This window comes from Pleurodeles waltl, chromosome 3_1, assembly GCF_031143425.1.
Source record: "Pleurodeles waltl isolate 20211129_DDA chromosome 3_1, aPleWal1.hap1.20221129, whole genome shotgun sequence".
NCBI classification, from domain to species: domain Eukaryota; kingdom Metazoa; phylum Chordata; class Amphibia; order Caudata; family Salamandridae; genus Pleurodeles; species Pleurodeles waltl.
Genome location: NC_090440.1, coordinates 1,306,020,898 through 1,306,034,973, shown reverse-complemented (window position 1 = coordinate 1,306,034,973; position 14,076 = coordinate 1,306,020,898). Strand labels below are relative to the sequence as shown.

Here is a 14,076-nt window from a genome sequence, read left to right as displayed (position 1 = left end):
AAAAGGCTCTTCTGTTGACCAAGAGCTACCTTTCTGCCAGCTTTGGTGTAATTCCATCCAGCGGTTCAGGCTGCAGCCTTGTCTATGGGAATTAACATGAGAAATTAACTTTTCTCAGCCCCCTCCACCTTTTTCTCAGCCCCCGCTTGATGGATCACCCTGAAACTTTCCATAGAACAAGACCATACAGGGCAGTGTATTTGGAAATTTTCATGAATATACGTCAAACTGTGGCAAAGATATAGGCAAGTCAAAAAATATTTTTCAGTGCAAACTAGGTCCTAACTATAACTACCTGCTGGGGACCACCAGTAGGTAATATATCTATTCACTCTATGCCACTGCACTCACGCCACTATACTCCACAACACTCTATGCCAATGCACTCTTTGCACTCTGCACCAGTTCACTCTATGCCACTTCACTGTATGTCACTGCACTCTACTCGACACCACTCTACTGTACTGCACTCTATGCCACTCTGCTGTATGCCACTGCACCCTACACCACTGCAATCTACTCTGCTCAACTGTACTCAGTGTTACTGCACTCCACTCTACTCTAAGCTACAGCACTCTACTCCAATGCACTCTCAGCTACTCTATACCACTGCACTCTACCCCATTCCAGTCTGCAACACTGCACTCTACGCCACTGAACTCTACCCCCACTCTACTCTGCACTATTGCATTCTATGCCAATGTACTCTGCACCCCTGCACTTAACCTCACTCTACTCTGAATCACTCGACTCTGCACTACTGAACTCTATGCCACTGCACTCTACAGTACTATACTCTACTCTTTAGCACTCTACGCCACTGCACTCTACATCACTGCACTCTATGCCACTGTGCTTTACACCACTGCACTCTACTACGCACCACTCTCATCTATGTCACTGCATTGTACGCTGCTACATTGTATACACCTGTTTCTGTTGCGCTGCACTCTACACCACTGCACTCTTCGTCACTATACTCTGAAACACTTAACACCAATGCAGTCTACCCCAGTCCACTCTGCTCTACAGCACTTCACTGTATGCCACTCTATGTGACCCCCACTCCAATACATGGCACTCTATACCACTCCGCTATACTTCACTCTTCGCCATTCCACTCTACGCCACTCCACACTAGTCTTCTCTAAGCCAATAACTTTTAGAATTGCTACACTGCAATCACCCTGGTGTACAACATGATTAAAACTCATTGGCAAAGTCAATAACTCAGTGCGTTGGCAAGACCTATTGGCTTTGCCATTGCTGGTTTTTAGATCTGGTGGCTAATTAGCATGGGTATGTGAAAACTGCTGCTGCAGGCTTCCTAATAAGCAATTTAAAACGTATGCATATGAGTAGTTATTGTGTAATCCTCTAAATCTGGGACAAGCACAGCAAATAATTCCATCAATAATGAATCTGCAATTAGGCGAACGTGAAAACGGTTCTTAATCAGAGCGAAACTGTATATGTAACAATTACAGTAATGAATTATGTTGATATATAAAGATCCATTTATAATGTAGGGGCAAGTTTACTACAATCAGAGTAACCTAATGCTGTGAAAAAATCTTAGTTGTGTTTGAAAATTGGGAAAAGTCAAGTAGCATTTAAGTTACAAAATGTTGCACATCAATGATGTAATTTGTGACGCAAAACAAATAACATAGCCCTCGTGCAATGCTAAACGCTATTTTGCATTGCACCAGACCACGCGGATCTTGCTCGAGCATTATCTTGCAATTCTTTCCTTTAGTACAATTGTCATACTAACCGTTTTATGTGTAACGTTTAAGAACGTTGCATATAGTGTCAATTAACAAATGACGTGATGACACCCGCCCAGACTAATCTCCATGTCTTCCACTCGTTTCCATGTGAATTGTTTTTTTTTTTACAGAGCGTTAGGTTCTGCTACTTTGCTTGACTTCAGTAGTCAAGGGATAGTGTGACACTGAAAGGTTTATGTTGACGTTACCTCGCCGTAAATATCACTTTGCAAACAGTATCAGTAATTTCGTGACATGTCAGGCAATGCAATTTTACCCAGTGCTAGGCAACTTGTGCACGACAATTGATCGATGTGTTTGCGCCGTCCAGGGCTGCTTTGTGTAGTGTGATGGCTTAGCAGCTTTCAGTCATGGGCTTAAGAGACGTTTTCCCCTGCAGTTTGCCACCTGCCTGCAAATCGCTAGCTTCAAGGAGAATCTGAAATTTCTTTTCTTGGAACTGTGTCCTCACTAGGAGCAGTTGTACGGTTTCAAACATAATCCTCTGGAAACTTGCACCTTGAAGCCAGACTTATCACCCATTCAAACCAAACTAAAAAACATTCAACATTTCACTTCTCAAGATGAGAAGAGATACACTATTTTGAAAGCGTTTTTGAGTTTCACAGACTCTGCAAATTTGTAAAAGGCTTAGGTCAGCTGTCTCCAATGAGTAGCTCGTGAGCTACCAGTAGCTCTCCAGCTACCTGTGAGTAGCTCTCCTGTGTGCTGTCCAGCCTACAAATAAAGAGGCTTTTTGCATTGTCGAATTATTATTTGTAAAACAAAATTAAAAAGCATGTATTTCAGGTGAAAATGTGAATATTTTCAGAGCACATAAGTTGATGTTTGGAGAAAAATAGTAACATTTTCAAAATGAACTTAGATCTGTTATTTGAGTTGAGAGATTGTTAGAAATTGGGTTTTTGGTTGGCAGTCAGGTTACCCCCTGTCCAAGCAAAAGCCCTCACTCTAGTCAGGGTAAATCACACACAATCCCAGATTATCCTGTGCCCACCCTCTGGTAGCTTGTCACGAGCAGTCAGGCTTAACTTAGAAGGCAATGTGTAAAGTATTTGTGCAATAAATCATACAATACCACCATATAGCACCACAAAAATACACCACACAGTGTTTAGAAAAATCTATAATATTTATCAGGATAATTGTAGGTCAAAAAGAATAAAGTTGCAATGGGAAATTGTAGAGATATCACTGAAAAGTCATATAAAGTGTCTTAAGTCTTTAGAATATAAACAAAGTCTCTTTCAAGCACAAGTACCTGGTTTAGCGTGGAAAAATCTCCTCAGAGGGCCACAAGAGAAGAGGTGCGTGGAAAAAGGGTGTGTGCGTCGATTTCTCCCCAGCACACACGGACTTGCGTCGTTATTTTCCACGCGGGGAAGTCGGGCGTCGTTTTCCGGCGCGCGGACAGTCTCTTTCTGTGGATCGCGGGGATTACCAGATGTCCCGGGTCTGTGCGTGGATTTTCCTGCTTGTTCTCCGGCTGCGCGTCGGTCTGCGGGGCTGCGCGTTGAAATTACGATCTCACGGCAGGCGTCGCGTCGATTTCTCCTCTAGACTTCGATCTGCAGGGCTGCGCGTTGAAATTACGATCTCACGGCAGGCGTCGCGTCGATTTCTCCTCTAGAGGTCGGGCGGAGTTGTCCTTGCGAGGCCGTGCGTCGGATCTTCGATCGTCCCAAGAGCGTCGCGTCGATCAGCGTCGGAGTGCGGCGTTTTTCTCGCCGCGAAACAAGCTGTGCGTCGAAATTTTCTCCGCACGGAGCGTCCAAGCAAAAGAAAGAAGTCTTTTTGGTCCTGAGACTTCAAGGAACAGGAGGCAAGCTCTATCCAAGCCCTTTGAGAGCACTTTCACAGCCAGACAAGAGTTCAGCAAGGCAGCAGGGCAACAGCAAGGCAGCAGTCCTTTGTAGAAAGCAGGCAGGTGAGTCCTTTGAGCAGCCAGGCAGTTCTTCTTGGCAGGATGTAGTTTCTGGTTCAGGTTTGTTCTCCAGCAAGTGTCTGATGAGGTAGGGCAGAGGCCCTGTTTTATACCCAAATGTGCCTTTGAAGTGGGGGAGACTTCAAAGAGTGGCTAAGAAGTGCACCAGGTCCCCTTTCAGTTCAATCCTGTCTGCCAGGGTCCCAGTAGGGGGTGTGGCAGTCCTTTGTGTGAGAGCAGGCCCTCCACCCTCCCAGCCCAGGAAGACCCATTCAAAATGTAGATGTATGCAAGTGAGGCTGAGTACCCTGTGTTTGGGGTGTGTCTGAGTGAATGCACAAGGAGCTGTCAACCAAGCCCAGCCAGACGTGGATTGTAGGGCACAGAAGGATTTAAGTGCAAAGAAATGCTCACTTTCTAAAAGTGGCATTTCTAGAATAGTAATATTAAATCCGACTTCACCAGTCAGTAGGATTTTGTATTACCATTCTGGCCATACTAAATATGGCCTTCCTGCTCCTTTCAGATCAGTAGCTGCCACTTCAACAGTGTATGAGAGCAGCCCCAATGTTAGCCTATGAAAGGAGCAGGCCTCACAGTAGTGTGAAAACGAATTTATGAGTTTTACACTACCAGGACATATAACTACCCAGATACATGTCCTGCCTTTTACCTACACAGCACCCTGCCCTAGGGGTTACCTAGGGCACATATTAAGGGTGACTTATATGTAGAAAAAGGGGAGTTCTAGGCTTGGCAAGAACTTTTAAATGCCAAGTCGATGTGGCAGTGAAACTGCACACACAGGCCTTGCAATGGCAGGCCTGAGACCAGGAGAAGGGGCTACTTAAGTGGGTGGCACAACCAGTGCTGCTGGCCCACTAGTAGCATTTAATTTACCAGCCCTATGCACATAGAGTGCACCTTACTAGGGACTTATAAGTAAATTAATAGTCCAATCAGGTATGATTCCAGGTTACCATGTTTTAGGGGAGAGAGCATATGCACTTTAGCCCTGGTTAGAGTCTATAAACCAGCAAAAACAGTGTCCAAAAAGTGGAGGGAGGCAGGCAAAAAGTTAGGGGTGACTACCCTAAGGCTGTCAGGTCTAACATGTGTCCCCCCCAGCTGAAAGTGGGGAGAGCTACCCGACCTCCTGGGAGCTCTCATCGCTAAGGCGGAAGTACCTGGAGAGACCATCAGCATTGGCGTGGTCAACCCCTGGGCGATGTTCCACCGTAAAGTCCATCCCCTGTAGGGAAATGGACCACCTCAAGAGTTTTGGATTCTCACCCCTCATCTGCATGAGCCATCTGAGGGGCCTGTGGTCTGTCTGAACCCGGAAGTGAGTCCCAAACAGGTAGGGTCTTAGCTTCTTCAGTGCCCAGACCACAGCAAAAGCTTCTCTCTCAATAGCACTCCACCTCTGTTCCCGTGGTAGTAGCCTTCTGCTAATAAAGACTACCGGTTGATCTCTGCCCTCCTCATTCAGCTGTGTTAGGACTGCCCCTATGCCATGCTCTGAAGCGTCTGTCTGCACGATAAATTCCTGGGAGTAGTCAGGGGCCATGAGCACGGGGGCCGTGCACATGGCTTCCTTCAGGGCGTCAAAGGCTTTCTGACAAGCCTCTGCCCAATTCACCAACCTAGGTTGTTTCTTGGAAGTGAGTTCTGTCAAGGGTGTTACAATGGTGCCATAGCCCTTGACAAATCTGCGGTAGTATCCTGTGAGGCCTAGAAAGGCTCTCACCTCAGTCTGCGTTCGCGGTGGTTGCCAGGCCTTGATAGTTTCAATCTTGGCCTGGAATGGCTGCACCTTGCCACCACCCACTAGGTGTCCCAAGTACACCACGGAACCCTGCCCAATCTGGCACTTACTAGCCTTGATGGTCAGGCCTGCCTGTTGCAGGGCCTGAAGCACCTCCTTGAGGTGAAGCAGGTGTTCCTCCCAGCTGGAACTGTAGACAGCTATGTCATCCAGGTAGGCTGCACAGAAGGCATCCTTGCCAGCTAGGACCCCGTTAACCAACCGTTGGAAGGTAGCGGGGGCATTTTTCAACCCAAACGGCATCACCCGGAACTGGTAATGGCCATCAGGGGTTGAAAATGCGGATCTTTCCTTGGCCCCGTCAGTCAGGGCGATCTGCCAGTACCCTGAAGTAAGATCAAACGTACTCAGGAACTTGGCAGCGCCTAGCCTGTCCACGAGCTCATCAGCTCGGGGGATGGGGTGAGCATCAGTCCGTGTGACTGAGTTGAGACCCCGGTAGTCCACACAGAACCGGAGTTCTGGCTTCGCACCTGGGGCAGTAGCCTTAGGGACCAACACCACTGGGCTGGCCCAGGGACTACTGGATTTCTCGATAACCCCTAGAGTCAACATCTTGGAGACCTCCTCCTTGATGCTGGCCTTCACCTTATCCGACAACCTGTAAATTTTGTTCTTCACAGGGAGACTGTCACCAGTGTCAATATCATGAACACAGAGGTGGGTCAGTCCAGGAGTAAGGGAGAACAGGGGGGAAAACTGCTCCAACAGCTCATAGAAGTCTCCTTTCTGGTTTAGAGTCAGGGAGTCAGACAGAATGACCCCGCTTACTGACCCATCACCTTCTTGGGCAGAGAGGAGGTCGGAGAGAGGTTCACTCTCCTCTTCCGTTCCTTCATCTGTGACCAGAAGCATGTTGATCTCCGACCTCTCAAAATGAGCTTTTAGTCGGTTCACATGGAGCACCCTTAGGGGATTCCTAGGGGATTGGAGGTCCACTAGGTAAGTGGCCTCCCCTTTCCGCTCCTTTATTTCAAATGGGCCAGACCAGCGGTCCTGGAGAGCTCTGGGCTCTACTGGCTCCATTACCCACACTTTGTCTCCAGGTTGAAACTCTACCAGGGTGGCCTTCTGGTCATACCAGTGTTTCATCACCTCTTGACTGGCCTCAAGGTTACTTTGGGCCTCTTTCCAGAAGCGGGTCATCTGGTTGCGGAGGGCCAACATATAGCTGACCACATCCTGAGGGGGTGTCTTTGGAGCTTTCTCCAATCCCTCCTGGACAATGCTTAAGGGTCCCCTGACAGGGTACCCGTAGAGAAGCTCAAAGGGACTGAACCTTACCCCCCTCTGGGGGACCTCTCTGTAAGCAAAGAGAAGGCATGGTAAGAGGATGTCCCACTTACGCCTCATGGCCTCAGGGAGGCCACCAATCATGCCTTTCAGGGTCTTGTTGAATCTCTCCACAATACCATTAGACTGGGGGTGATAGGGTGTGGTGAATTTGTAAGTTACACCACACGCATCCCACAGAGACTTCATGTATGCAGACATGAAGTTAGTGCCTCTGTCAGACACTATTTCCTTGGGGAATCCCACACGGGTAAATATCCCCATCAGGGTTCTGGCCACCACCTGTGCAGTTACAGTCCTCAGAGGGATTGCCTCTGGGTAACGGGTGGCATGGTCCCTCAAAACCAGGATGAACCTGTTGCCTAAGGCAGTTTTGGGGTCCAAGGGACAAACAATGTCGATGCCCACCCTTTCAAAGGGGGTGCCAACGACAGGAAGGGGAATCAGGGGGGTTTTAACCCTTGTCCCTGCTTTACCACTGGCCTGGCAGGTAGGACAAGATCTGCAGAACTTATCTGAGTGTGTCCTCATTTTGGGCCAATAAAAATGGGTGACAAGCCTGTTAAAGGTCTTGCCCTGCCCCAAATGTCCTGCCAGGGGAATGTCGTGAGCCAGACCCAGTAGGAAGGTTCGGTAACATTGGGGGACCACCAGCGTACGTGCTGCCCCAAAGGCCGGAACCTTAGGCTCACTGTAGAGGAGATCATTCTCCCAATATAGGTGGTGATTGCCAGAGGCGTCACCTGCTGCCTGGTTTGAGGCTTGCTTCCTCAAACCTTCCAGAGTGGGACATTCTTTCTGCGCCTTGCAGAATTCCTCCCTGGTGGGTCCACCCTCAACTTGCCAGCCAGCAAGCTCAGGTAAGTCACCTAGGGCGGCAATGTCTTCCCCAGTTGGCTCTGGAGCCTCCTCCTCAGGAGCCCCGTCAGCCACTGTGGGAACTTCTGGGGCCGGTTTCCCGCACCCCTGGTCCCTCCTCCTGGCAGCTCTCTGGGCCATCGTTCCAGGCTCCAGATGCCCTTGACTTCCCTCTCGGTCAGCCATGGACCGTGTGGTCATGCAGACCCACTCAGGTAACCCTAACATCTCCAGGTGAGACCTGAGCTCCACTTCTTTCCAAGCAGTGTGCTCAAGATCATTGCCTAACAGACAATCTACAGGCATGGCAGGACTCACAGCTACTTTCAGAGTACCAGAGACCCCCCCCCCACTCAAAGGGAACCAGAGCCACCGGTAGGTGACTCTCGCGATTGACAGCGACTCTGACCTGGTGGAATGTATTAGGTACTATCTGCTCTGTTGACACCAGCTGACTCTTGATAGTAGTCATACTGGCTCCTGTGTCACGCAGAGCCTCCACCTTCTGCCCATCAATGGTGACCCACTGCCGGTACTTGGACGTATTTCTGGGCATGTGGGCCTTGGGCACCATTTCTCCCTCTCCTAGGGACACTAGGGAAATCTCTACCTGCTCCCCAAAGCTATTTGGGTCCATCTCCCCCCGAGCGCTACACTAGTCAACCCAGGTGCCTGTCCGGTAGTGGACGGTGCCCTCTTGGGGCACTGTGGATCGCCTTTGTAGTGACCATACTGGTAACACTCCATGCATTTGGGGCTAGATCTCCCTGACTTGTCATATGTCCCTGGCTTTTTCCCAAATTTGGAAAAGGAAGGGTTGCCACCCCCTCCCTGGGAATTCTTTTGGGGGCCTTTGGAGAGTTCCTTATCTGCAAGTTTATCTCCCCCCTCTTTCTTCTGTTGGGAACCCTGACCACCTTTGTGGGAGTCCCCCCCAGGTACCTTCTTGGACACTCCGGTGCTAACCCAGAGGTCCGCCTCCTCAGCAAGCTTCCTGGGATCAGTCAGCTCACTGTCCACTAGGTGCTGGCGCAAATCTGTATAAGTAGTATTAAGCATATGCTCTCTCAGAATCAAGTTATATAAACCTTTATAATCTGCTACTTTGTTGCCCCGCACCCATCCATTCAGTGCCTTACTGGAGAAATCAAAGAAATCTACCCATATTTGTGTGGTTTGTTTGGTGCTGTCCCTGAACCTCTGACGGTATCCCTCAGGGGTCAGCCCAAACTTGGCAAGTAAAGTGGCTTTCTGAAGTGGGTATGTGTTTTGATCAGGTTGATCCAATGTGAGAAGTGTGTCCCTCCCAAATGGCGGCACATAACCCCACATAGCTACCCCCCATTGCCCTTCAGGAACCTCATGAGCCCTTAGTGAAACTTCATAAGCAGCTAACCATTTATCTATGTCATCTCCCACCACAAAACTGGGCACCACATTTTTGGGTATACGAACCTTTTTTTCTCCAGCAGGTCCTGTCTGTATGCTACCACCATTATTGCTGGATTCAGACGGTCTCGCCTTGATCTCCAGTTCTTTGAGACTCAGTTCATGAGCCAACAATAGTTTCTTTTCAGCCAAAGCTCTTTCAGCTTCCACCTTTTTGGCTGCTCTTTCAGCTTCCTCTTGAATCTGTTTGGCTGTTCTTTCAGCCTCAGCTTGTTTGGCTTCTCTTTCTGCCCTCCTCTCCTCCTGTTGAGCCTCAATTTTCAGTTTTGCCATTTGCAATTGGAACTCCCTTTCCTCTCTCCTTTCCTCTGCGGTCAGGCTTTGCATAGAGACACTGCTCCCTGGTCTGGAAGGGGGCACAATTGCAGTGGTAACACCATCCACAGATAGTGAAAATTCCTCTGAGGGGCCATGTTCTGGCTCCTCTTCTTCATCATCCTCTAAATGGGCTTCTGCCCAGGCCCTCAGCGCCACTTGGAAGTCCTCCTTTCTGGAGGCCCCTTGGGTGGGTACCCTCAATGCCCTGCAGAATCCTCTTAGTTGTTTGACCGTATATGTATCCAACTGGACTAGGTCAAAGTCCCCTGTCTGAGACCCAGTCAGAGACATGTTGAGTGAGGATTTAGTTTTTGAAAATTGTCAGGAAAAAAGTCGGATTTTCAAAAAAGAGATAAAAACCCAGTTGACGTTCAACTGTGGGTAGGTAGTGAAATACTTAGCTACTGTATGTCACTGCACAAATACAAGTCCTATCCTCACCGCTGATCACCAATGTTAGAAATGGGGTTTTTGGTTGGCAGTCAGGTTACCCCCTGTCCAAGCAAAAGCCCTCACTCTAGTCAGGGTAAGTCACACACAATCCCAGATTATCCTGTGCCCACCCTATGGTAGCTTGGCACGAGCAGTCAGGCTTAACTTAGAAGGCAATGTGTAAAGTATTTGTGCAATAAATCATACAATACCACCATATAGCACCACAAAAATACACCACACAGTGTTTAGAAAAATATATAATATTTATCAGGATAATTGTAGGTCAAAAAGAATAAAGTTGCAATGGGAAATTGTAGAGATATCACTGAAAAGTGATATAAAGTGTCTTAAGTCTTTAGAATATAAACAAAGTCTCTTTCAAGCACAAGTACCTGGTTTAGCGTGGAAAAATCTCCTCAGAGGGCCACAAGAGAAGAGGTGCGTGGAAAAAGGGTGTGTGCGTCGATTTCTCCCCAGCACACACGGACTTGCGTCGTTATTTTCCACGCTGGGAAGTCAGGCGTCGTTTTCCGGCGCGCGGACAGTCTCTTTCTGTGGATCGCCGGGATTACCAGATGTCCTGGGTCTGTGCGTGGATTTTCCTGCTTGTTCTCCGGCTCCGTGTCGGTCTGCGGAGCTGCGCGTCGAAATTACGATCTCACGGCAGGCGTCGCGTCGATTTCTCCTCTAGACTTCGATCTGCGGGGCTGCGCGTTGAAATTACGATCTCACGGCAGGCGTCGCGTCGATTTCTCCTCTAGAGGTCGGGCGGAGTTGTCCTTGCGAGGCCGTGCGTCGGATCTTCGATCGTCCCAAGAGCGTCGCGTCGATCAGCGTCGGAGTGCGGCGTTTTTCTCGCCGCGAAACAAGCTGTGCGTCGAAATTTTCGGCGCACGGAGCGTCCAAGCAAAAGAGAGAAGTCTTTTTGGTCCTGAGACTTCAAGGAACAGGAGGCAAGCTCTATCCAAGCCCTTGGAGAGCACTTTAACAGCCAGACAAGAGTTCAGCAAGGCAGCAGGGCAACAGCAAGGCAGCAGTCCTTTGTAGAAAGCAGGCAGGTGAGTCCTTTGAGCAGCCAGGCAGTTCTTCTTGGCAGGATGTAGTTTCTGGTTCAGGTTTCTTCTCCAGCAAGTGTCTGATGAGGTAGGGCAGAGGACCTGTTTTATACCCAAATGTGCCTTTGAAGTGGGGGAGACTTCAAAGAGTGGCTAAGAAGTGCACCAGGTCCCCTTTCAGTTCAATCCTGTCTGCCAGGGTCCCAGTAGGGGGTGTGGCAGTCCTTTGTGTGAGAGCAGGCCCTCCACCCTCCCAGCCCAGGAAGACCCATTCAAAATGCAGATGTATGCAAGTGAGGCTGAGTACCCTGTGTTTGGGGTGTGTCTGAGTGAATGCACAAGGAGCTGTCAACCAAGCCCAGCCAGACATGGATTGTAAGGCACAGAAGAATTTAAGTGCAAAGAAATGCTCACTTTCTAAAAGTGGCATTTCTAGAATAGTAATATTAAATCCGACTTCACCAGTCAGTAGGATTTTGTATTACCATTCTGGCCATACTAAATATGGCCTTCCTGCTCCTTTCAGATCAGTAGCTGCCACTTCAACAGTGTATGAGGGCAGCCCCAATGTTAGCCTATGAAGGGAGCAGGCCTCACAGTAGTGTGAAAACGAATTTAGGAGTTTTACACTACAAGGACATATAACTACCCAGATACATGTCCTGCCTTTTACCTACACAGCACCCTGCCCTAGGGGTTACCTAGGGCACATATTAAGGGTGACTTATATGTAGAAAAAGGGGAGTTCTAGGCTTGGCAAGAACTTTTAAATGCCAAGTCGATGTGGCAGTGAAACTGCACACACAGGCCTTGCAATGGCAGGCCTGAGACCAGGAGAAGGGGCTACTTAAGTGGGTGGCACAACCAGTGCTGCTGGCCCACTAGTAGCATTTAATTTACCAGCCCTATGCACATAGAGTGTACCTTACTAGGGACTTATAAGTAAATTAATAGTCCAATCAGGTATGATTCCAGGTTACCATGTCTTAGGGGAGAGAGCATATGCACTTTAGTCCTGGTTAGCAGGGGTAAAGTGCGCAGAGTCTATAAACCAGCAAAAACAGTGTCCAAAAAGTGGAGGGAGGCAGGCAAAAAGTTAGGGGTGACTACCCTAAGGCTGTCAGGTCTAACAGAGATGTATTACTCAAATTGTTACCTTGGTGCCAGGGGGATGACTGCTATGGCTGATGCGTTTCCCATGTAGCTGCATTCCAAGCTTTTTTACTTTACTGCTGGTAGTCCTGCCTAATGCATTGATTTGATCACTGCTGATAGTCTTGGATGGGGTAGTCAATATCACTTCACTAACATTAGTAGCTCAGGATGATTTTCATTGAACATAAGTAGCTCTTTTACAGAAAAGGTTGGAGACCCCTGTTTCCTGGATGTCTTACGTGTCTTTTCTAAATACTTGCGCCAACTACATTGGCAGCCAATCAACAAGAGGATCCTCTTTAAAATAGGCTGCTTTACTGACAAAATACTATTTGAATGAAAGAAGGTTTGCGAGAACTGTAGTTGGCACAGCTTTATTTCTGTTCAACTCATTAAAATAAACTTCACCACACAATTACAGCTTAATTGTTTTTAATTTTCTTCTAATGAATCGAGGATATTCTTCACCAACACGTCTTTTGCGATTATTTTACTATAGCAATGCTGAAACAGGGAATGCTTGTTTGTTATCTTTGTTGTATGCATACATCCATTTTGTTCAGAACTCACAACTTGCATTCCTCACAATCATATAACTGCTAAGCGCTATAAACTACTCTACCTTGGTTGAAATGTATGCAATAGGGTAACTGGGATGGTCCCTGCGACAGAAATAGTAACCTACTAAACTGTGTAACAGAGAGAGAGCTCCTGTGAATTATGTTACACACAGTGATCAACAGCAGGCATTTTAAATTCTAGTCTGTGGCCAGAGACTACACACAGATCTCTTCAGCATGTGCAATAACTGCTTGAGCTGTTTTAACAGTGTTACTTCCCAAGACCTGCTGGTTGCATACACATGCATGTTTGTGCTTTAAGTACCATGCTTTCTCAAAAAGGATTTCTAATTGTAACCAGTACAGTAAGTCAAGACAGTTTCACTAACCTTTTTCTTTGTTAATTTATTTGGAGTCATGTTTTGTAAAAAATTAAAGCATACGTACTGGCCAACCAGAGTCTGACTTTCTTTGACTCTGCTGTCATTCATGACACTGCTTTCAGCAACACTCTGGTCTACCATGGGTCACCAATCAAGGCTTTCCCCTTTTCTGTCTCTCCACCCACCTGATTTGTGGGTTCCTGGACTACATTTTTTTATGGGTGCATTTTAGTTATGCCGGCAAAATTTGTGTAATTTCAGGAATTTTGCATAAAAAGCATAACATGTAATGTCAGAAAGTACGCCAACCTGCGTAACTGTGCACAATTTGCGTCAAACATTGACCCTCAAATGACACAATTCAAAGTAAATGTTCACCACAAATTCACAGAAACAACAGAACGCAAGAGGCTGTTGTTTGCTGTGCTTTTATTAAATGCACCTTGTTCAAAAATTGACGGGATGTCGCATTTTATGCTAAAATATAGTGCAAAATGAGATTTGCATTTCACAGAATTTGCATAATTTTGCTGTCATTTCATGTAATTATACAAGAGCAAATTATGCAAATTTTGCATACACATACTTCTTTCCACTTCCAGCACTGGCAACAATCAGTGCAAAGACGGAAAGTAAAAATTGTAACCAGATACCACAAAAGATAGGAAAACAGTAGAGTACAATGCCCTTTGAACAATTTTCTGCTTTTAATTTCTGGAAATTTTCAGAAGCCACATCACAGGTGAACTGACTATCATATTTTTGAAGCAGACTTTTACTCGCTTTAGTGACTTACTTTTAACAGTCAGCCTCCAGTTACTAGTGATGCAGCCTCTGCTGTTTGATATTGTGCAGCTGTAGGACCCAGAATCTCCCACATAGGTATTTACTAAGCACAAAGAATGAACTCCGTCTTCTTCACGTTCTTGCACTCCTGCGCTTCTCGTCACTGGGTGTCCATCTTTGAACCACTGCACAGATGGCTTTGGTTTGCCTGAAACTAAAAAGAATAAGTTTCATTAGAC

The 14,076-nt window shown here is 47.3% G+C and overlaps 1 protein-coding gene across 6 annotated transcripts in view; it reads right to left on the bottom strand.

Annotated features, from left to right (window-relative positions):
- The window catches only part of MYLK (myosin light chain kinase), a 1,681,938-nt gene that overhangs the window by 899,403 nt on the left and 768,459 nt on the right, over positions 1-14,076 (bottom strand). For all 6 annotated transcript variants that reach the window (XM_069224656.1, XM_069224654.1, XM_069224658.1 and 3 more), the window contains one exon: positions 13,848-14,051. In XM_069224656.1, coding sequence (XP_069080757.1) covers positions 13,848-14,051 — 204 coding nt within the window. The remainder of the gene's footprint in view (positions 1-13,847; positions 14,052-14,076) is intronic.